The sequence below is a fragment of the Scyliorhinus torazame genome, chromosome 7, assembly GCF_047496885.1.
Source record: "Scyliorhinus torazame isolate Kashiwa2021f chromosome 7, sScyTor2.1, whole genome shotgun sequence".
Classification (NCBI taxonomy): domain Eukaryota; kingdom Metazoa; phylum Chordata; class Chondrichthyes; order Carcharhiniformes; family Scyliorhinidae; genus Scyliorhinus; species Scyliorhinus torazame.
In genome coordinates, this window is record NC_092713.1 from 273,881,045 (window position 1) to 273,904,081 (window position 23,037).

Below are 23,037 nucleotides of genomic sequence, written 5' to 3' on the forward strand. Positions count from 1 at the left end.
TTCCTGTTTGTTTTAAATGCTGTTTGCACTGATTTATTCGGTCATTCGTTTTCGTTCTTGGCTTTTTCTCTTCGATAACTGTGTTTTGTTTAAGAAGGGGGAAGTAGTTTTCAAAAATTATTCGATTTCGGTGGATTTTCTGTGTTGTGAGGAGCATGGTGGTGGGGATTTTTGACTTTGTATTATTTTGATCTGTATTATGGCGAGAGTTTGGCTTTGTTTTTCTTTACACTGACTTTGGTTGGCGTCTGTTTCTTAAAGTGGGCGGTTGTCGGGGCTGGGTTGATGAGAGCGATGGTTTCGATGGGTGGGGGGAGGGCAGGTAGGCAACAATAGGTGGGAGACATGCTGGCCACCAGGCTAGCTGGGTGAGCTAGTCTGCAGGAGCACTGAGTGTGGGGGGGGGGGGGGGGTGTATACAATCAGATTAGGGATGCGGTTAGGTTACAGAGTGTTGTGCTGGGGGGGGGGGGGGTGGGATTGTTCGGCTGACGAGGGAGGGATTTGATTTTAGAAGCGGAGAAGAGGTCAGGGATGGGCGCTGCCAGGAGGCGGGTCCACAGACATGGGGCAGGGGCTGGGAGCAGGCCCAGGAAAGGGGATGGCTGACCCGCAAGGGGGTGGGTGCGCGGTGCCCCCCAACTAGGCTGGTCACGTGGAACGATAGAGGGCTAAATGGGCTGGTGAAGAGGGCAAAGGTGTTCGCGCATCTTAGGGCTCTAAAGGCAGACGTGATAATGTTGCAGGAGACGCACCTGAAGGTAGCGGACCAGATTAGGTTGAGGAAGAGCTGGGTTAGTCAGGTATTCCACTCGGGGCTAGATACTAAGACCAGGGGGGGTCGTGATTCTGGTGAACAAGCGGGTGCAGTTTGAGGTGGGGAGTATTGTTTCGGATGGGAGAGGTCGCTACGTTATGGTTAGCGGTAAGCTGGAGGGGAGGAAGGTGGTCCTGGTCAACATCTATGCGCCAAACTGGGATGATGCGGATTTCATAAAGAGGGTGCTGGGGAAGATATCCGACCTGGATTCCCACAAGCTGGTTATGGGAGGGGACTTCAATACAGTTATTGATCCAGGCCTGGACCGGTCGTGTTCAAAAACGGGCAGTGTGTCAGCAATTGGAAAAGAGCTGAGGGAGTTCATGGAGCAGATGGGGGGGGTCGACCCGTGGAGGTGGACAGGGAAGGAGTTCTCCTTTGTCTCGCACGTCCATAGGGTCTACTCCCGGATCGATTTTTTAATACTGAGTAGGGATCTACTGACGGGTGGTGGATGCGCGGTATTCAGCAATCACCATTTCCAGGGTTTTCGGGGTACAAATTGAATATGACAAAAAGTGAAATGTTTGTCGTTCAGGAGAGGGGCCAAGGGGACCGGCTGAGGGAGCTGCCTTCCGGTTAGTTGGGGACAGTTTCAGGTACCTGGGAATACAAGTGGCACGGGATTGGGGTCGACTGCACAAGCTGAACCTGTCCCAGCTGGTAGATCAAATGCGAGGGGAGTTCCGGAGGTGGGATGCACTCCCTGTCGTTAGCTGGGAGAGTACAGTTAAAATGACGGCCCTCCCGAGGTTATTATTCGTGTTCCAGTGTCTCCCCATTTTCATTCCACGTTCCTTTTTTAAGAGGGTAGGGAAGATCATTTTGGGCTTTGTATGGGCGGGTAAGTCCCCGCGAGTGAACAGGGTGATGCTCGAGCGGAGCCGGGGGAAGGGGGACTTGCACTGCCGAATTTCAGCAACTATTATTGGGCGGCTAACAAAGCCATGATAAGGAAGTGGGGTGTGTGGGGCCGGGGCGGGGGGGGGGGGTCGGCTTGGGAGCGGGTTGAGGCAGCCTCATGTAGGGATACCAATCTGGGGGCATTGGTGATGGCGCCTCTGCCGTTCCCGCCGGCGCGCTTCTCCACCAGTTCTGTAGTGGTGGCGGCCCTTTGGATCTGGGGACAGTGGAGGAGGCACATGGGAGCAACGGGAGCATCGGTCAGATCCCCAATATGTGACAACCATCGGTCCCGGGGAGGTTGACGGGGGGTTTTGGGTATGGCGGAGGGCGGGGATTGAGCGGATGGGAGATTTGTTTTTGGAAGGGAGCTTCCCTAGCTTGAGGGCGCTGGAGGCCAAGTTTGGGTTGACGAGGGGGAATGAATTCCGGTATATTCAGGTGTGGGACTTTTTGCGTAGGCAGGTGTCATCTTTTTCACTCTTGCCACTCAGGGGGATCCAAGATAGGGTAGTGTATAGAGAATGCGTGGGGGAGGGAAGTGTCTCGGATATTTAAAGGAGCTCATGGGGCGGGGAGCCGCAGACCGAGGAGCTGAGGCATAAATGGGAGCAGGAGTTGGGAGGGGAGATTGAGGAAGGCCTGTGGGCGGACGCACTGAGCAGGGTCAATGGGACTGCAACATGTGCCAGGCTTGGCCTGATTCAATTTAAGGTCGTCCACCGGGCCCACATGACAGTGTCCCGGATGAGCAGATTCTTCGGCGTAGAGGACAGGTGTGTAAAGTGTCTGAGAGGACCGGCAGACCATGTCCACATGTTTTGGGCTTGTCCAAAACTTAGGAGATACTGGCAGGGGTTCGAAGACATCATGTCTGGAGTACTGAACACGAGGGTGTCAATGAGTCCAGAGTTGGCAATTTTGGGGGTTTCAGCGGCCCCGGAAGTCCAGGGAGAGAAAGAGGTCGACGTCTTCGCCATTGCTTCCCTGGTAGCCCAGAGACGGATACTTCTAGTTTGGAGGGAGTAAAAAAAAAACCGAAATCGGAAGCCTGGCTGTCAGACATGGCGACTTTCCTGGGCTTAGAGAAAATCAAATCCGCCTTGAGAAGGTCGTTGTTAGGGTTCGCCCGGAGGTGGCAACCATTCATTGGCTTCTTTGCGTAGAATTAATCGTCAGCGGGGGGGGGGGGGGGAGAGAGAGAGGGGGGGGGTGAGGGGAATGGAGTATACGGGGTCAATTAGGCAGATCTGGGTGGTGCGGGCTATGGCAATTGCACTATGTACTTGTTTACTGTACAGTCCTTTTGTTTTCTCGTTCTGTAATTCTACTGTTTACAATGCCAAAAAATACCTAATTAAAATTGTTTATTTTTTTAAAAAAAGATATTGATTCCCATATTTTTTGTTTTAGGAAGCGGTCCTACACAATCAATTAGGACCCTTGTAAAAGGTTCCTCAAATGCTGGAATGGATATTAAGGGTGCTGGTTTTATCACTGCTTGAGGTTTCCCTATCACTTGACATGTGTGACATGATTGACAAAATTTAACTACATCTTTATGTAGTCCAGGCCTATAAAAATGTTTCTGGATTTTTGCTTGAGTTTTCCTATTCCCAAATGACCTCCCACTGGTGCCTCATGTGCAACTCGCAACACCTCCTTTCTATACCCTACCGGCAATACTACTTGATGAACTTCTGCCTACTTTTCATCCGCCTGCATATGTAAAGGTCTCCATTTTCTCATCAAGACATCACTTTTACAGTAATAACACTCTGGTATACACGCAGATTCCTCTTCCGTGTATGCTTTCTGATACTCCATTTTATTTCTACATCTTTTTCTTGCAACTACGCCAATTTTCCTGAACTAAAATTATCCACCTCATCCTCCACCTGTTCTTTTCCAACCATCTGATCAAATATCGTTTCTGATAACTGCACTTCAACATCATCTTCACTCTTTGATTTCTCCTCTTGTCTTAACCTGTGACATTGCGACCTTGTTACCACACAATCAGGAAAAATCCCAGGATTTTCGTCCTTCAACACTTCAGTTGTCTGATTTTCCACTGGGTTATCAACCACAATAGGTATCACTCCCACCTGCGATCCAGCTATATCATTACCCAAGATAAACTGTATTCCTGGACAAGACAGTTTCTCTATTACTCCTACTACCACTTCAGCACTCTTCACTGGACTTTCCAATCTTACCTTATATAATTGAACACTACTCCTCTCACCCTGAATTCCACATATTACCACCTTTTCTGGCAACATTCTTCCCAAACTACATAACTCCTCATCTCTTACCATTAAAGATTGACTAGCTCCCGTATCTCTTAAAATTGTGACTTCTTTACCTGCTCCTCCTGATACACATGCGTAAACTTTACCTACAAAAGTAAATTCTTTAAAGACATCTGGCACCTTCTTCTCAATCACCTCTTGATCAGGCTGTACAATCTTTTGCACCTCCTTTGCTTCACTTGGGCTTTCCTTTACCACTTTAACAAACCCCACTGTCTTATCCTGTTTTACCACATCAGCCTTCCCAGTTCTTTTCTTCAACCACCAACATTGACTTTACATGGCCTAGTTTATCGCAGCGAAAACATTTGAAACTTTTCATTTCTTTTCCACCCTCCTGGATTTCTTTTTTAGTCTGAGGTAGACTCCCCTTATTATCTCCCATCAGATCACCTTTACCTTTACCACTTGAGTATTTCCCATGTCCCCAGTTTCTATCCCTCACAGGCTGAAACTGTTGCCGGAAACCAAGCTTTGATTTATGAACTAATTCATAATCATCTGCCATTTCTGCTGCCAATCTCGCAGTTTTAACCCTCTGCTCTTCCACATGAGTTCTCACTACATCAGGAATTGAATTTTTAAACGCCTCCAAAAGCATAATTTCTCTGAGAGCTTCACACGTTTTGTCTATTTTCAAAGCCCTTATCCACCTATCAAAATTACTCTGTTTGAGCCTATCAAACTCCATGTATGTTTGACCAAATTATTTTCTTAAATTTCTAAACCTTTGCCTGTAGGCTTCAGGCACTAGTTCATATGCACCTAAAATTGATTTTTTTGCACCTCCTCATAAGTCCCAGATACCTCCTCTGGTAGTGATGCAAACACTTCACTAGCCCTCCCTACCAGCTTTGTTTGAATCAGTAATACCCACGTGTCCTGTGGCCATTTCATTTGTTTAGCTACCTTCTCAAATGAAATGAAAAAGGCTTCCACTTCCGTCTCATCAAACCTTGCAATGCTTGGACATATATAAAGAGATCCCCACCAAACCTTCGACTTTGACGCTCTTTCTCACTATCCTCTTCACATTTCTTTTTACGTCTGCCAATTTTAAATGACTGTTATATTTCATGGCCATTTTCTGAAGTTCAAACTCTCTCTCTTTATCTTTTTTCCTGATCTGTATCTCCCTTTCTCTTTCTTTTTGTTCTGCTTGGGCTATTCTTTCTTTTATCCTGTCTTCTCTCTCCTTTTCTCTTTCCTCTCTCTTTCTTTTTCCGCCCTCTCTCTTTCATATTCAAGCTGCTTTAATTCTCTCATGTTCCATTTGTTTAATTTGCAACTGAGTTTGTGCCATTTCCAATGAGTCAAACTGTATCTCAGGCAACTTTAAATGCTTAGCCGCCGCCATAATTACCTCAGCTTTTCGTATTTTGTCAGGTAATGTTAACTGCAATGTTTTTGCCACATCTGTCAGTCTGCTTTTAGTCTCTGTCCGTAAGGTACTGCGTGTGACCATCTCCACCCCCAAAAACTTCTGAGCCTCTGAAAGAGCCATTGTCCACAACACACTCCAAACTTAAACTAGAATACCACACCTGAAAAGCAACCACAATATGCTCACAAGTCACTGTCTTTAAGTTCACTAAGCCAATCCAATAGATAGACTTTTATCCCCCTCAAGCCCCCAATTTGTTATGGGCCAGGGTTTAGAGAACCCCAAAGTGTATCATGGAGTTCACCTGACCCACAACATTTAACAGATTGTGGTATGGGGCGCACACGGCCCACTCTACAGGTGTGGTACAGCAGAAATGGAAAAGTATTTTTTAAAGCAAAACAATGTTTATTCTATGAACTCAAGTTAACCTTTTTAAAACAAACAGTGAACATCTTGGCAACCATTAATTCAAATACAATCCCCAAAGAGTACAACACTAAGTAATGCTTACGCTGTCCTTTTAACATCCAGAAGACTTACAAAAAACATAACCTTTAACAGAAGCATGTCAGGTTAAAGTCACTACTGAAAACATTTATAATTCTGAATTCACCAAATGATCAAGAGATAGTATTTTGATGGTAGAGAGAACAGCAGTACACCTGGCTTCAGCTCCAACACTGAAAACAAAACTGAAACACACCCTGCAGCAAACAGCCTAAAACGAAAGTAAAAAGCTGACAGGCAGCCCAGCTCCACCCACTCTGACATCACTGCAGTAATAAACACCCATTTCTTAAAGGTACTCTCACTACAGATATTTATATACACACCCATTTCTTAAAGGTACTCTCACATGGCAATAGGATTTTGATAACTCTAATCAATTCTAGCCAATTAGGGGCGGGTACCTAGATAGCTGGGTGGATCCTAGTTGTTATTGTCCAAGGCACGTATGCACTCCCAAATAAGGTGAATAGGCGCCCCCTAGTCTGTTGCTACTGCTATGTTTCAATCTGAGTCCCATTGTCCTGGGGAGATTGCTGATTGACCTTTAGCAGGTGCAAGTATCTGTGTAGGTCTAGTTTCTTCTGCACAATACACGGGCTGTGTATCGTCTGTGTCCCAACCTGACCACAATTCCCATTATCCTTTGCGGGCAGCCATTTCAGATGGCCGCACATCGATGGGGGGGGGGGGGGGGTCACCCCAGGGCTGGGGAAGGGAACTCAGCACCCCCGGGTCCTACAGGCCATCCCCCGGATTGTGTATATCCATATCAGGGGAAACTTTGGTTTCTGCCGCTCCATCCCACTGAATACCACCAGGGCATCCCCTGTCCGTGGTAATATGGTGAACGAACTCCCTCTGATTGTGAGCAGCCTCTGGCTGTACAGCTGAAGGCTATTGTTGAGAATTGGCAATGTTAGTTATAAAACATTTTAAAATTATTTATTCTTAATTTTCCACACTTTCATCAAATAAACAACAAAAGGAAACCAACAAGAACAAATATAGTTCCAATCCCCCAAACAACAACCCCTTCAATATACAAATCCAAACATCACCCGTACATTCCAAGTACAAAACAAAGGAAAATTAACAATCATCCCGTAAACTGTGTACACAAAACCAACAATAACCCCAACTCTCCCCTCCCCTCCCCCACCATGTTTGATGGCAACCAATTCTTGAAAGTGCATGATAAACAATCCCCATGAATTGTAGAACCCTTCCTTCATCCCCCTCAGTCAAACCTCACCTTCTCGAGAGTCAAAGATTCCAGTAGATCCCCCCGCCAAGCTGAGGCACAGGGTGGAGAAGCTGACCTCCATCCCAACAGGACCCACCTCCGAGCAATCAGCGAGATGCCCGTACCTTCCTGAAGCCCTGGGTGGTCCAATACCCCGAAAATGGCTACTAGTGGCCCTGGTTCCAAGCTCACGTGTACTGCCCCTGATATGACCTTGAAAACTTCCCTTCAATAGTGCTCCAGCTTCGGGCAGGACCAAAACACAACCATTCAAACCCTCCACCACCGACGAACAGTGGCAGCCTTGTGTACCATCTACAGGATGCACTGCAGTAACTCTCCGAAATTCCTTTGACATCACCTTCCAAACCCACAACCACTATGCTCTAGTGGGCAAGTGCAGCAGATACCTGGGAACCCCACTACCTGGAGATAACAGTGGTCAGGACCGAGGGCACAAAATGCACCACGAAATAGAAAGTGCATGTCAGAAAGGCAAGGTCACAGTGGTCATGGGGGACTTCAATATGCAGGTGGACTGGGTAAATAATGCTGCCAGTGGACCCAAGGAAAGGGAATTCATTGAATGTTTACAGGAGGGCTTTTTGGAACAGCTTGTGATGGAGCCCACGAGGGAACAGGCCATTCTGGACTTAGTGTTATGTAATGAGCCAGACTTGATTAAAGATCTTAAAGTAAGGGAGCACTTAGGAGGCAGTGATCATAATATGGTCGAATTCAATCTCCAATTTGAAAGAAAGAAAGTAGAATCAGATGTAAAGGTGTTACAGTTAAATAAAGGTAACTACAGGGGCATGAGGGAGGAACTGACGAAAATCGACTGGGAGCAGAGCCTAGTGGGAAAGACAGTAGAACAGCAATGGCAGGAGTTTCTGGGAGTAATTGAGGACACAGTACAGAGGTTCATCCCAAAGAAAAGAAAGGTTATCAGAGGGGGGATTAGGCAGCCATGGCTGACAAAGGAAGTTAGGGAATGCATCAAAGCAAAAGAGAAAGCCTATAATGTGGCAAAGAGTAGTAGGAAGTCAGAAGATTGGGAAGACTACAAAAACAAACAGAGGATAACAAAGCGAGAAATAAGGAAAGAGAGGATCAAATTTGAAGGTAGGCTAGCCAGTAACATTAAGAATGATAGTAAAAGTTTCTTTAAATACATTAAAAACAAACGGGAGGCAAAAGTTGACATTGGGCCGCTCCAAAATGACGCTGGTAATTTTGTGATGGGAGACAAGAAAATAGCTGAGGAACTGAATAAGTACTTTGCGTCAGTCTTCACAGTAGAAGACATGAGTAATATCCCAACAATTCCGGAGAGTCAGGGGGCAGAGTTGAATATGGTAGCCATCACAAAGGAGAAAGTGCTAGAGAAACTAAGAGGTCTAAAAATTGATTAATCCCCGGGCCCAGATGGGCTACATCCGAGAGTTATAAAGGAGATAGCTGAAGAAATAGTGGAGGCGTTAGTTATGATCTTTCAAAAGTCACTGGAGTCAGGGAAAGTCCCAGAGGATTGAAAAATTGCTGTTGTAACCCCCCTGTTCAAGAAGGGAACAAGGAAAAAGATGGAAAATTATAGGCCAATTAGCCTAACCTTGGTTGTTGGCAAGATTCTAGAATCCATTGTTAAGGATGAGATTTCTAAATTCTTGGAAGTGCAGGGTCGGATTAGGACAAGTCAGCATGGATTTAGTAAGGGGAGGTCGTGCCTGACAAACCTGTTAGAGTTCTTTGAAGAGATAACAAATAGGTTAGACCAAGGAGAGCCAATGGATGTTATCTATCTTGACTTCCAAAAGGCCTTTGATAAGGTGCCTCACGGGAGACTGCTGAGTAAAATAAGGGCCCATGGTATTCGAGGTAAGGTACTAACATGGATTGACGATTGGCTGTCAGGCAGAAGGCAGAGAGTTGGGATAAAAGGTTCTTTTTCGGAATGGCAACCGGTGACGAGTGGTGTCCCGCAGGGTTCAGTGTTGGGGCCACAGCTGTTCTCTTTATATATTAACGATCTAGATGACGGGACTGGGGGCATTCTGGCTAAGTTTGCCGATGATACAAAGATAGGTGGAGGGGCAGGTAGTATGGAGGAGGTGGGGAGGCTGCAGAAAGATTTAGACAGTTTAGGAGAGTGGTCCAAGAAATGGCTGATGAAATTCAACGTGGGCAAGTGCGAGGTCTTGCACTTTGGAAAAAAGAATAGAGGCATGGACTATTTTTTAAACGGTGACAAAATTCATAATGCTGAAGTGCAAAGGGACTTGGGAGTCCTAGTCCAGGATTCTCTAAAGGTAAACTTGCAGGTTGAGTCCGTAATTAAGAAAGCAAATGCAATGTTGTCATTCATCTCAAGACGCTTGGAATATAAAAGCAGGGATGTACTTCTGAAGCTTTATAAAGCATTAGTTAGGCCCCATTTAGAATACTGTGAGCAATTTTGGGCCCCACACCTCAGGAAGGACATACTGGCACTGGAGCGGGTCCAGCGGAGATTCACACGGATGATCCCAGGAATGGTAGGCCTAACATACGATGAACGTCTGAGGATCCTGGGATTCATTGGAGTTTAGGAGGTTGAGGGGAGATCTAATAGAAACTTACAAGATAATGAATGGCTTAGATAGGGTGGATGTAGGGAAGTTGTTTCCATTCGCAGGGGAGTCTAGGACCCAGGGGCACAGCCGTAGAATAAAAGGGAGTCACTTTAGAACAGATGAGGAGAAATTTCTTCAGCCAGAGAGTGGTGGGTCTGTGGAATTCATTGCCACAGAGGGCTGTGGAGGCCGGGACGTTGAGTGTTTTTGAGACAGAAGTTGATAAATTCTTGATTTCTCGAGGAATTAAGGGCTATGGAGAGAGAGCAGGTAAATGGAGTTGAAATCAGCCATGATTGAATGGTGGAGTGGACTCGATGGGCCGAATGGCCTTCCGCTCCTATGTCTTATGGTCTTATGAGTATATCCTCCTATACTTAAGCCCTCTTGCAATGAAGGCAAACATACCATTTGACTTAACTGCCTGCTGCACCTGCATGCTTTCTTTCAGTAATTGGTATACAAGGCACCCAGATCGCTTTGTACAGCAACATTTCACAACCAATCACAATTGTTATGCCACCACAGGCGGCATGGTGGTACAGTGGTTAGCACTGCTGCATCACAGTGCCAGGGACCAGAGTTCAATTCCAGCCTTGGGTGACGGTGTGGTGTTTGCATGTTCTCCCTGTGTCTGCATGGGTTTCCTCCCACAGTCCAAAGATTTGCAAGTACGATGGGTTAGCCATGCTAAATTTCCCCTTGGCATCCAAAGATGTGCAGGTTGGGCTGCATAATTGAGATAGGTGTGCGTGTGTATTGGTGCAGTTTAAAAATGACACGTGCAGTGAGGAAAAGCTGATATCAGGGCATTGAGAGCAAATCCAAGGTCACCTGCCCACGATCCAGCTGGTTTTCCAACGTGCATATTTAATAAGGTAGGAAACGAGCAATACAATGCAAAAACCCTTCATTGTGGCTTGCAGGAAAAATGCCATTCAGGGAAAAATTGGCACTTTGGAATGTAAGAATATACAGAAAGGGAAAAGTGACTGCAGCCAATATGACCGGTTCCAATATCGAAAAAATATCTTCCTACACGATTCTTCTCAATTCCTCTATAAATTCTTTTCCCAGGTAATTACACAATCCTCTCCTAAACCTACTGATATAATGAGCCCACTTTGCTTCCCTTGACAGCTCATCCCCATACATTTACCACTCTGAGTCAGGTAGTGAAATCTGGATTAATTGAGGGCTCCAGGATGCATTGAACTTCTTGGATTTCGCCCAGACTAAGTCACCATTGCATAGCTCAACTCACGTATTTGTTCTCAAGCCCTTTCTTTGAGAGAATTATGGACCCATACATCAATGTGCAGATTCCCCTGACCCAAGTCACGGTTATTGAGATTCAAAATTGGCTCTGCCGTTATAGTCAGAAATCCAAGGCCTCCCATTTGAATGCAGGCAACACTCATCACACTTGATGTTGGTGATGCCAACTGCATGTCATAGACCTGCCAATGCTACTTGATTACTCCCGTTGGTGGCAACTGGTGCAATATTTGCAAATTATTTGGTTCCCAGCTCTGTAGCACAAATTATCAAGTCAAGAGACGTAAATGGCACAAGTCCTTTCCTTCTGCACTAGCTCTGCGATCTACTCCACTTCCAGCTATGATCCTAACACCCATGATGAATGTTCCCCATCCATCTGGCCTGTTCCTGCAAATCCTGACATACTGGCTGAGCTACCTACAGCTCCACTGTTATCAGAAATGTCAGTTATGGGGTCAACCATTATAATTCCTACGAGAGGTCCAAAGTACTGTCCCAATAACTAACTTTGGGACAGATCCCTGAGCTGTCCCCAAATGTGTGGATGCCGATATCTGATCCATGGTCTTTTATTGCTTACTCCAGTCTTGCGGTCCCCTGCCCAAGCTCCTGTTCTGATGTGGCCATCTGATCCAGTCTTGCAGCCTGGTCCTACAGCACTGGCATTCAGCACAGTTAGTTAACGGTCTTAAGTGTACCACTAACCCGGATTCCTTAATGTCCTGTTTTAAGATGCTCCACTCATCAGACTTCCCCTAAACTACCTAGTAGATATTATTTTACATAGAATTTACAGTGCAGAAGGCCATTCAGCCCATTGAGTCTGCACCGGCTCTTGGAAAGAGCACCCTACCCAAGGTCAACACCTCCACCCTATCCCCATAACCCAGTAACCACACCCAAAACTAAGGGCAATTTTGGACACTAAGGGCAATTTATCATGGCCAATCCACCTAACCTGCACATCTTTGGACTGTGGGAGGAAACCGGAGCACCCAGAGGAAACACACGCACACACAGGGAGGATGTGCAGACTCCGCACTTCTGATTCGGGGGCAGAATAAACAACAGTAGTTAAATGGTAGCTCACCCCTATGAAATGTGTTTGTAAGCCCTCCTATTCATGTGTTTGGACTGCTTTTCACACATTTTTTTTAAAATCTTTAAGATCCTGTATTCTTAGGAAACATATGTCACTTGAAGATGCCTTTTGATGCCAGAAAGGCAGATGTATTCATCTTAGTTTTGGAGCATGCTTAGTTCAAGATAGGAATTTAATGTACAGAGGACAAAGACGTCACGATTACCACAAGTTATCGCCTTCTGGTGGCTGGAAGACCATGCCCATGTGCGTGTAACCATTTAACAGCACTGCATTGTGCTGTTTCCTTCCGGGATACATTCAACATCATAGTTAATGTCTACCCCCTTAACACTGTTGGTATTGTGATCCTGTATATATGCCAACCTGAAGGATAAACACAGCCTACTGGCGCAGAATTTAAAATTCAAAACTCGAAATCAGAGCAATCCAAAGGGTTAAGCAGTGAAATATGTCTGAACCGAGGCCATGGAAAATAAAGATTTCCAGATCATGTTTGGGTTCAAATGTATCTACTCACTTTTTGTTCGAAAAAAATCGAAACATTTTAGTTATCTTCACAACAGCCTATTCTCAGGCCAGTGTAATGACTGTACTCCTTCAGCCACTTACCTCGCTGACGATGGTGGAGATGTACTGATCCTTATTGTACTCCCAACCATCCAAACAGGGCTCCTGTTCCACCTCAGACATATTGATGGAATCTGGGTCGGCAAACGTCGCTGAAAGATTCCTGATCACATCCAGCCGGTACCGTCTGCACTGGCTGTGCTGGAGTTTGCCTCTTTCTTGTTCCAGAGGGATAGTCCGATTCAGCCACGCTTCACTCAGATTGAGATTCCCGGGAATTAAACAGTGATGCTCCGGAACATCCCCGACAAAAACTATGGACATTCCACAGAAACCGTTGGGGAAGATGCTGATGCTCAAAATGAAGAAGATAATTTTCTGATAGGGTCCCCATTCTCCGAGGAAAGCGGTGATTTCATCGTAGTCCCGCATGTTGGGTGGCAGCGGGGAGGACTGGCAGAGAATGGCTTCCCTCAAACTGCAGCAGTGTCTCGTTCGACGGCAGAGCGGAACTTGAGTAATTTCACCCCCTTTAAATGGTTTCAATCGTTTCCACCTATAAGTATTGATCCAATCTCCATCCCGCCCTCAGAGCTCCTCGCAGTCCAAATGTGCTGTGAAAGAGGTTTGCCAAAGACCGAAGTGTTTTTATTCCTTTGGCAGGAGGGACAATTTACTTAGTTTTTTGATAACTTGAAATGACAAAATTGTATTTGCATTCTGATGGGTGAAAATACTTTTTTAAAATGATGTTGCCTGTGTGAGACAGCCCAGGCATCCCATAATGCAGAAGCTAGTTTCCCCTGCAATTTAGGATATTTTGGGAGGGATTGAGACAGGCATGCAGGGGATAACTCGTCTGTTCAAACACAAGTCTCAATTACATGGCCGGCAGTGTGAGGAATGATTGTTTGCGGTTAAGCTGCGTGGAGCTTCTCCCAGCCAGTGTTCATTATTGTTTGCCACTTCAGTTATCCATTGTTTTCAGTTTACCCTTTTGGATGATTTTCTTTTTTAATATTCTCGACCCTTTCCTCCTGCCCGCCACCTTCGATTTTCCAATTGGATGCTAAACCCACACCCCAGTTTAAAACCAGATGTCCCAGAAAATGCAGTCCAATGAGCTCGCTGAATGACAGGGCCCCAAATTGCCGGTTCTGTGATGGATGCCCCTCGGCGGCGACCCCGCCCGCTCAGCCCAGCGCAGATGGCAGAGCTCGGGACTTGGTCTGATGGGCTGGCGCGCAGGCGCATTGTGTCTCAGTCGGCATGCGCTTAACCAGATGCCCGTTAGGAGGCTGAGGGCGGAATCCGCGAGACACCGGCCCGAGCCGCCGCGGTGCCTGATGGGAGCGCGGCGGCAGTTGGCGCCCATCATTGGAGAGTTCCGCTCTGAGAGGTACATCCAGAGTGGCGCATCCAGAAATCCCCGCTCCGGGCGACAGGAAGCAGGATCTCTCCCCTCCCCCCCCCTCCCCAAAACGCCGCCCTGCCTCAGCCCCACCCACCCGGCCTCCCCTTGCCTCAACCCCAACCACCCAGCCCCCCCTTGCCTCAACCCCACCCACCCACCCAGCCGCCCCCCTACCCAGCCGCCCCCCTTGCCTCAACCCCCCCCACCCACCCAGCCCCCCCCCTTGCCTCAACCCCACCCACCCACCCAGCCCCCCCCCTTGCCTCAACCCCACCCACCCACCCAGCCCCCCCCCTTGCCTCAACCCCACCCACCCACCCAGCCCCCCCCCCCTTGCCTCAACCCCACCCACCCACCCACCCAGCCCCCCCCCTTGCCTCAACCCCACCCACCCACCCACCCAGCCCCCCCCCTTGCCTCAACCCCACCCACCCACCCACCCAGCCCCCCCCCTTGCCTCAACCCCACCCACCCACCCAGCCCCCCCCCCTTGCCTCAACCCCACCCACCCACCCAGCCCCCCCCCTTGCCTCAACCCCACCCACCCACCCAGCCCCCCCCCTTGCCTCAACCCCACCCACCCAGCCCCCCCCCTTGCCTCAACCCCACCCACCCACCCAGCCCCCCCCCTTGCCTCAACCCCACCCACCCACCCAGCCCCCCCCCTTGCCTCAACCCCACCCACCCAGCCCCCCCCCTTGCCTCAACCCCACCCACCCACCCAGCCCCCCCCCTTGCCTCAACCCCACCCACCCACCCAGCCCCCCCCCCTTGCCTCAACCCCACCCACCCACCCAGCCCCCCCCCTTGCCTCAACCCCACCCACCCACCCAGCCCCCCCCCTTGCCTCAACCCCACCCACCCACCCAGCCCCCCCCTTGCCTCAACCCCACCCACCCAGCCCCCCCCCTTGCCTCAACCCCACCCACCCACCCAGCCCCCCCCTTGCCTCAACCCCACCCACCCACCCAGCCCCCCCCCTTGCCTCAACCCCACCCAGCCCCCCCCCTTGCCTCAACCCCACCCACCCACCCAGCCCCCCCCTTGCCTCCCCCCTTGCCTCAACCCCACCCACCCAGCCCCCCCCCTTGCCTCAACCCCACCCAGCCCCCCCCCTTGCCTCAACCCCACCCACCCACCCAGCCCCCCCTTGCCTCAACCCCACCCACCCACCCAGCCCCCCCTTGCCTCAACCCCACCCACCCACCCAGCCCCCCTTGCCTCAATCCCACCCACCCACCCAGCCCCCCTTGCCTCAATCCCACCCACCCACCCAGCCCCCCTTGCCTCAATCCCACCCACCCACCCAGCCCCCCTTGCCTCAATCCCACCCACCCACCCAGCCCCCCTTGCCTCAATCCCACCCACCCACCCAGCCCCCCTTGCCTCAATCCCACCCACCCAGCCCCCCCTTGCCTCAACCCCACCCACCCACCCAGCCCCCCCCTTGCCTCAACCCCACCCACCCACCCAGCCCCCCCTTGCCTCAACCCCACCCACCCACCCAGCCCCCCCTTGCCTCAACCCCACCCACCCACCCAGCCCCCCCTTGCCTCAACCCCACCCACCCAGCCCCCCCTTTCCTCAACCCCACCCACCCACCCAGCCCCCCCTTGCCTCAACCCCACCCACCCACCCAGCCCCCCCTTGCCTCAACCCCACCCACCCACCCAGCCCCCCCTTGCCTCAACCCCACCCACCCACCCAGCCCCCCCTTGCCTCAACCCCACCCACCCCCCCCTTGCCTCAACCCCACCCACCCAGCCCCCCCTTGCCTCAACCCCACCCACCCAGCCCCCCCTTGCCTCAACCCCACCCACCCACCCAGCCCCCCCTTGCCTCAACCCCACCCACCCACCCAGCCCCCCCTTGCCTCAACCCCACCCACCCACCCAGCCCCCCCTTGCCTCAACCCCACCCACCCACCCAGCCCCCCCTTGCCTCAACCCCACCCACCCAGCCCCCCCTTGCCTCAACCCCACCCACCCAGCCCCCCCTTGCCTCAACCCCACCCACCCACCCAGCCCCCCCTTGCCTCAACCCCACCCACCCACCCAGCCCCCCCTTGCCTCAACCCCACCCACCCACCCAGCCCCCCCTTGCCTCAACCCCACCCACCCACCCAGCCCCCCCTTGCCTCAACCCCACCCACCCACCCAGCCCCCCCTTGCCTCAACCCCACCCACCCACCCAGCCCCCCCTTGCCTCAACCCCACCCACCCACCCAGCCCCCCCTTGCCTCAACCCCAACCACCCACCCAGCCCCCCCTTGCCTCAACCCCACCCACCCACCCAGCCCCCCCTTGCCTCAACCCCACCCACCCACCCAGCCCCCCCTTGCCTCAACCCCACCCACCCACCCAGCCCCCCCTTGCCTCAACCCCACCCACCCACCCAGCCCCCCCTTGCCTCAACCCCACCCACCCACCCAGCCCCCCCTTGCCTCAACCCCACCCACCCAGCCCCCCCTTGCCTCAACCCCACCCACCCAGCCCCCCCTTGCCTCAACCCCACCCACCCAGCCCCCCCTTGCCTCAACCCCACCCACCCACCCAGCCCCCCCTTGCCTCAACCCCACCCACCCAGCCCCCCCTTGCCTCAACCCCACCCACCCACCCAGCCCCCCCTTGCCTCAACCCCACCCACCCACCCAGCCCCCCCTTGCCTCAACCCCACCCCTTGCCTCAACCCCACCCACCCAGCCCCCCCTTGCCTCAACCCCACCCACCCACCCAGCCCCCCTTGCCTCAACCCCACCCACCCACCCAGCCCCCCTTGCCTCAACCCCACCCACCCACCCAGCCCCCCTTGCCTCAACCCCAGCCCCCCTTGCCTCAACCCCAGCCCCCCTTGCCTCAACCCCACCCACCCAGCCCCCCTTGCCTCAACCCCACCCACCCAGCCCCCCTTGCCTCAACCCCACCCACCCAGCCCCCCTTGCCTCAACCCCACCCACCCAGCCCCCCTTGCCTCAACCCCACCCACCCAGCCCCCCTTGCCTCAACCCCACCCACCCAGCCCCCCTTGCCTCAACCCCACCCACCCAGCCCCCCTTGCCTCAACCCCACCCAGCCCCCCTTGCCTCAACCCCACCCACCCAGCCCCCCTTGCCTCAACCCCACCCACCCAGCCCCCCTTGCCTCAACCCCACCCACCCAGCCCCCCTTGCCTCAACCCCACCCACCCAGCCCCCCTTGCCTCAACCCCACCCACCCAGCCCCCCTTGCCTCAACCCCACCCACCCAGCCCCCCTTGCCTCAACCCCACCCACCCAGCCCCCCTTGCCTCAACCCCACCCACCCAGCCCCCCTTGCCTCAACCCCACCCACCCACCCAGCCCCCCCTTGCCTCAACCCCACCCACCCACCCAGCCCCCCTTGCCTCAACCCCACCCAGCCCCCCTTGCCTCAACCCCACCCACCCAGCCCCCCTTTGCCTCAACCCCACCCACCCAGCCCCCCCTTGCCTCAACCCCACCCACCCACCCAGCCCCCCCTTGCCTCAACCCCACCCACCCACCCAGCCCCCCCTTGCCTCAACCCCACCCACCCACCCAGCCCCCCCTTGCCTCAACCCCACCCACCCACCCAGCCCCCCCTTGCCTCAACCCCACCCACCCACCCAGCCCCCCCTTGCCTCAACCCCACCCACCCACCCAGCCCCCCCTTGCCTCAACCCCACCCACCCACCCAGCCCCCCCTTGCCTCAACCCCACCCACCCACCCAGCCCCCCCTTGCCTCAACCCCACCCACCCACCCAGCCCCCCCTTGCCTCAACCCCACCCACCCACCCAGCCCCCCCTTGCCTCAACCCCACCCACCCACCCAGCCCCCCCTTGCCTCAACCCCACCCACCCACCCAGCCCCCCCTTGCCTCAACCCCACCCACCCACCCAGCCCCCCCTTGCCTCAACCCCACCCACCCACCCAGCCCCCCCTTGCCTCAACCCCACCCACCCACCCAGCCCCCCCTTGCCTCAACCCCACCCACCCAGCCCCCCCTTGCCTCAACCCCACCCACCCACCCAGCCCCCCCTTGCCTCAACCCCACCCACCCACCCAGCCCCCCCTTGCCTCAACCCCACCCACCCACCCAGCCCCCCCTTGCCTCAACCCCACCCACCCACCCAGCCCCCCCTTGTCTCAATCCCACCCACCCACCCAGCCCCCCCTTGCCTCAACCCCACCCACCCAGCCCCCCCTTGCCTCAACCCCACCCAGCCCCCTCTTGCCTCAATCCCACCCACCCACCCAGCCCCCCCTTGCCTCAACCCCACCCACCCACCCAGCCCCCCCCTTGCCTCAACCCCACCCACCCACCCAGCCCCCCCCTTGCCTCAACCCCACCCACCCACCCAGCCCCCCCCTTGCCTCAACCCCACCCACCCACCCAGCCCCCCTTGCCTCAACCCCACCCACCCAGCCCCCCCTTGCCTCAACCCCACCCACCCACCCAGCCCCCCCTTGCCTCAACCCCACCCAGCCCCCCCTTGCCTCAACCCCACCCACCCACCCAGCCCCCCCTTGCCTCAACCCCACCCACCCACCCAGCCCCCCCTTGCCTCAACCCCACCCACCCACCCAGCCCCCCCTTGCCTCAACCCCACCCACCCAGCCCCCCCTTGCCTCAACCCCACCCACCCAGCCCCCCCTTGCCTCAACCCCACCCACCCACCCAGCCCCCCCTTGCCTCAACCCCACCCACCCAGCCCCCCCTTGCCTCAACCCCACCCACCCAGCCCCCCCTTGCCTCAACCCCACCCACCCACCCAGCCCCCCCTTGCCTCAACCCCACCCACCCACCCAGCCCCCCCTTGCCTCAACCCCACCCCTTGCCTCAACCCCACCCACCCAACCCCCCCTTGCCTCAACCCCACCCACCCACCCAGCCCCCCTTGCCTCAACCCCACCCACCCACCCAGCCCCCCTTGCCTCAACCCCAGCCCCCCTTGCCTCAACCCCACCCACCCAGCCCCCCTTGCCTCAACCCCACCCACCCTTGCCTCAACCCCACCCACCCAGCCCCCCTTGCCTCAACCCCACCCACCCAGCCCCCCTTGCCTCAACCCCACCCACCCAGCCCCCCTTGCCTCAACCCCACCCACCCAGCCCCCCTTGCCTCAACCCCACCCACCCAGCCCCCCTTGCCTCAACCCCACCCACCCAGCCCCCCTTGCCTCAACCCCACCCACCCAGCCCCCCTTGCCTCAACCCCACCCAGCCCCCCTTGCCTCAACCCCACCCACCCAGCCCCCCTTGCCTCAACCCCACCCACCCAGCCCCCCTTGCCTCAACCCCACCCACCCAGCCCCCCTTGCCTCAACCCCACCCACCCAGCCCCCCTTGCCTCAACCCCACCCACCCAGCCCCCCTTGCCTCAACCCCACCCACCCAGCCCCCCTTGCCTCAACCCCACCCACCCAGCCCCCCTTGCCTCAACCCCACCCACCCACCCAGCCCCCCCTTGCCTCAACCCCACCCACCCACCCAGCCCCCCTTGCCTCAACCCCACCCAGCCCCCCTTGCCTCAACCCCACCCACCCAGCCCCCCTTGCCTCAACCCCACCCACCCAGCCCCCCTTTGCCTCAACCCCACCCACCCAGCCCCCCCTTGCCTCAACCCCACCCACCCACCCAGCCCCCCCTTGCCTCAACCCCACCCACCCACCCAGCCCCCCCTTGCCTCAACCCCACCCACCCACCCAGCCCCCCCTTGCCTCAACCCCACCCACCCACCCAGCCCCCCCTTGCCTCAACCCCACCCACCCACCCAGCCCCCCCTTGCCTCAACCCCACCCACCCACCCAGCCCCCCCTTGCCTCAACCCCACCCACCCACCCAGCCCCCCCTTGCCTCAACCCCACCCACCCACCCAGCCCCCCCTTGCCTCAACCCCACCCACCCACCCAGCCCCCCCTTGCCTCAACCCCACCCACCCACCCAGCCCCCCCTTGCCTCAACCCCACCCACCCACCCACCCAGCCCCCCCTTGCCTCAACCCCACCCACCCACCCAGCCCCCCCTTGCCTCAACCCCACCCACCCACCCAGCCCCCCCTTGCCTCAACCCCACCCACCCACCCAGCCCCCCCTTGCCTCAACCCCACCCACCCACCCAGCCCCCCCTTGCCTCAACCCCACCCACCCACCCAGCCCCCCCTTGCCTCAACCCCACCCACCCACCCAGCCCCCCCTTGCCTCAACCCCACCCACCCAGCCCCCCCTTGCCTCAACCCCACCCAGCCCCCCCTTGCCTCAATCCCACCCACCCACCCAGCCCCCCCTTGCCTCAACCCCACCCACCCACCCAGCCCCCCCCTTGCCTCAACCCCACCCACCCACCCAGCCCCCCCCTTGCCTCAACCCCACCCACCCACCCAGCCCCCCCCTTGCCTCAACCCCACCCACCCACCCAGCCCCCCTTGCCTCAACCCCACCCACCCAGCCCCCCCTTGCCTCAACCCCACCCACCCACCCAGCCCCCCCTTGCCTCAACCCCACCCAGCCCCCCCTTGCCTCAACCCCACCCACCCACCCAGCCCCCCCTTGCCTCAACCCCACCCACCCACCCAGCCCCCCCTTGCCTCAACCCCACCCACCCACCCAGCCCCCCCTTGCCTCAACCCCACCCACCCAGCCCCCCCTTGCCTCAACCCCACCCACCCACCCAGCCCCCCCTTGCCTCAACCCCACCCACCCACCCAGCCCCCCCTTGCCTCAACCCCACCCACCCACCCAGCCCCCCCTTGCCTCAACCCCACCCACCCACCCAGCCCCCCCTTGCCTCAACCCCACCCACCCACCCAGCCCCCCCTTGCCTCAACCCCACCCACCCACCCAGCCCCCCCTTGCCTCAACCCCACCCACCCAGCCCCCCCTTGCCTCAACCCCACCCACCCAGCCCCCCCTTGCCTCAACCCCACCCACCCAGCCCCCCCTTGCCTCAACCCCACCCACCCACCCAGCCCCCCCTTGCCTCAACCCCACCCACCCACCCAGCCCCCCCTTGCCTCAACCCCACCCACCCAGCCCCCCCGTGCCTCAAACCCACCCACCCACCCAGCCCCCCCTTGCCTCAACCCCACCCCTTGCCTCAACCCCACCCACCCAGCCCCCCCTTGCCTCAACCCCACCCACCCACCCAGCCCCCCTTGCCTCAACCCCACCCACCCACCCAGCCCCCCTTGCCTCAACCCCACCCACCCACCCAGCCCCCCTTGCCTCAACCCCACCCACCCACCCAGCCCCCCTTGCCTCAACCCCACCCACCCACCCAGCCCCCCTTGCCTCAACCCCACCCACCCACCCAGCCCCCCTTGCCTCAACCCCACCCACCCAGCCCCCCTTGCCTCAACCCCAGCCCCCCTTGCCTCAACCCCAGCCCCCCTTGCCTCAACCCCACCCACCCAGCCCCCCTTGCCTCAACCCCACCCACCCAGCCCCCCTTGCCTCAACCCCACCCACCCAGCCCCCCTTGCCTCAACCCCACCCACCCAGCCCCCCTTGCCTCAACCCCACCCACCCAGCCCCCCTTGCCTCAACCCCACCCAGCCCCCCTTGCCTCAACCCCACCCAGCCCCCCTTGCCTCAACCCCACCCACCCAGCCCCCCTTGCCTCAACCGCACCCACCCAGCCCCCCTTGCCTCAACCCCACCCACCCAGCCCCCCTTGCCTCAACCCCACCCACCCAGCCCCCCTTGCCTCAACCCCACCCACCCAGCCCCCCTTGCCTCAACCCCACACACCCAGCCCCCCTTGCCTCAACCCCACCCACCCAGCCCCCCTTGCCTCAACCCCACCCACCCACCCAGCCCCCCCTTGCCTCAACCCCACCCACCCACCCAGCCCCCCCTTGCCTCAACCCCACCCACCCACCCAGCCCCCCCTTGCCTCAACCCCACCCACCCACCCAGCCCCCCCTTGCCTCAACCCCACCCACCCACCCAGCCCCCCCTTGCCTCAACCCCACCCACCCACCCAGCCCCCCCTTGCCTCAACCCCACCCACCCACCCAGCCCCCCCTTGCCTCAACCCCACCCACCCAGCCCCCCCTTGCCTCAACCCCACCCACCCAGCCCCCCCTTGCCTCAACCCCACCCACCCAGCCCCCCCTTGCCTCAACCCCACCCACCCACCCAGCCCCCCCTTGCCTCAACCCCACCCACCCACCCAGCCCCCCCTTGCCTCAACCCCACCCACCCAGCCCCCCCGTGCCTCAAACCCACCCACCCACCCAGCCCCCCCTTGCCTCAACCCCACCCCTTGCCTCAACCCCACCCACCCAGCCCCCCCTTGCCTCAACCCCACCCACCCACCCAGCCCCCCTTGCCTCAACCCCACCCACCCACCCAGCCCCCCTTGCCTCAACCCCACCCACCCACCCAGCCCCCCTTGCCTCAACCCCACCCACCCACCCAGCCCCCCTTGCCTCAACCCCACCCACCCACCCAGCCCCCCTTGCCTCAACCCCACCCACCCACCCAGCCCCCCTTGCCTCAACCCCACCCACCCACCCAGCCCCCCTTGCCTCAACCCCACCCACCCAGCCCCCCTTGCCTCAACCCCAGCCCCCCTTGCCTCAACCCCAGCCCCCCTTGCCTCAACCCCACCCACCCAGCCCCCCTTGCCTCAACCCCACCCACCCAGCCCCCCTTGCCTCAACCCCACCCACCCAGCCCCCCTTGCCTCAACCCCACCCACCCAGCCCCCCTTGCCTCAACCCCACCCACCCAGCCCCCCTTGCCTCAACCCCACCCAGCCCCCCTTGCCTCAACCCCACCCAGCCCCCCTTGCCTCAACCCCACCCACCCAGCCCCCCTTGCCTCAACCGCACCCACCCAGCCCCCCTTGCCTCAACCCCACCCACCCAGCCCCCCTTGC

At 56.6% G+C, this 23,037-nt stretch overlaps 1 protein-coding gene and 1 long non-coding RNA gene across 2 annotated transcripts in view; one reads left to right on the forward strand and one right to left on the reverse strand.

Moving 5' to 3' along the window:
- Positions 1-14,003, reverse strand: part of LOC140427046 (organic cation/carnitine transporter 2-like) — a 164,466-nt gene extending 150,463 nt beyond the window's left edge. The window contains exon 1 of the mRNA XM_072512475.1: positions 12,786-14,003. Within this exon, the coding sequence (XP_072368576.1) occupies positions 12,786-13,175 (390 nt within the window). The 5' untranslated portion in view covers positions 13,176-14,003. The remainder of the gene's footprint in view (positions 1-12,785) is intronic.
- A 19-nt stretch (positions 14,004-14,022) lies between these two features.
- LOC140427047 (uncharacterized) overlaps positions 14,023-23,037 on the forward strand; it is a 340,763-nt gene continuing 331,748 nt past the window's right edge. The window contains exon 1 of the long non-coding RNA XR_011948373.1: positions 14,023-14,142. This is a non-coding gene — a long non-coding RNA (uncharacterized lncRNA). The remainder of the gene's footprint in view (positions 14,143-23,037) is intronic.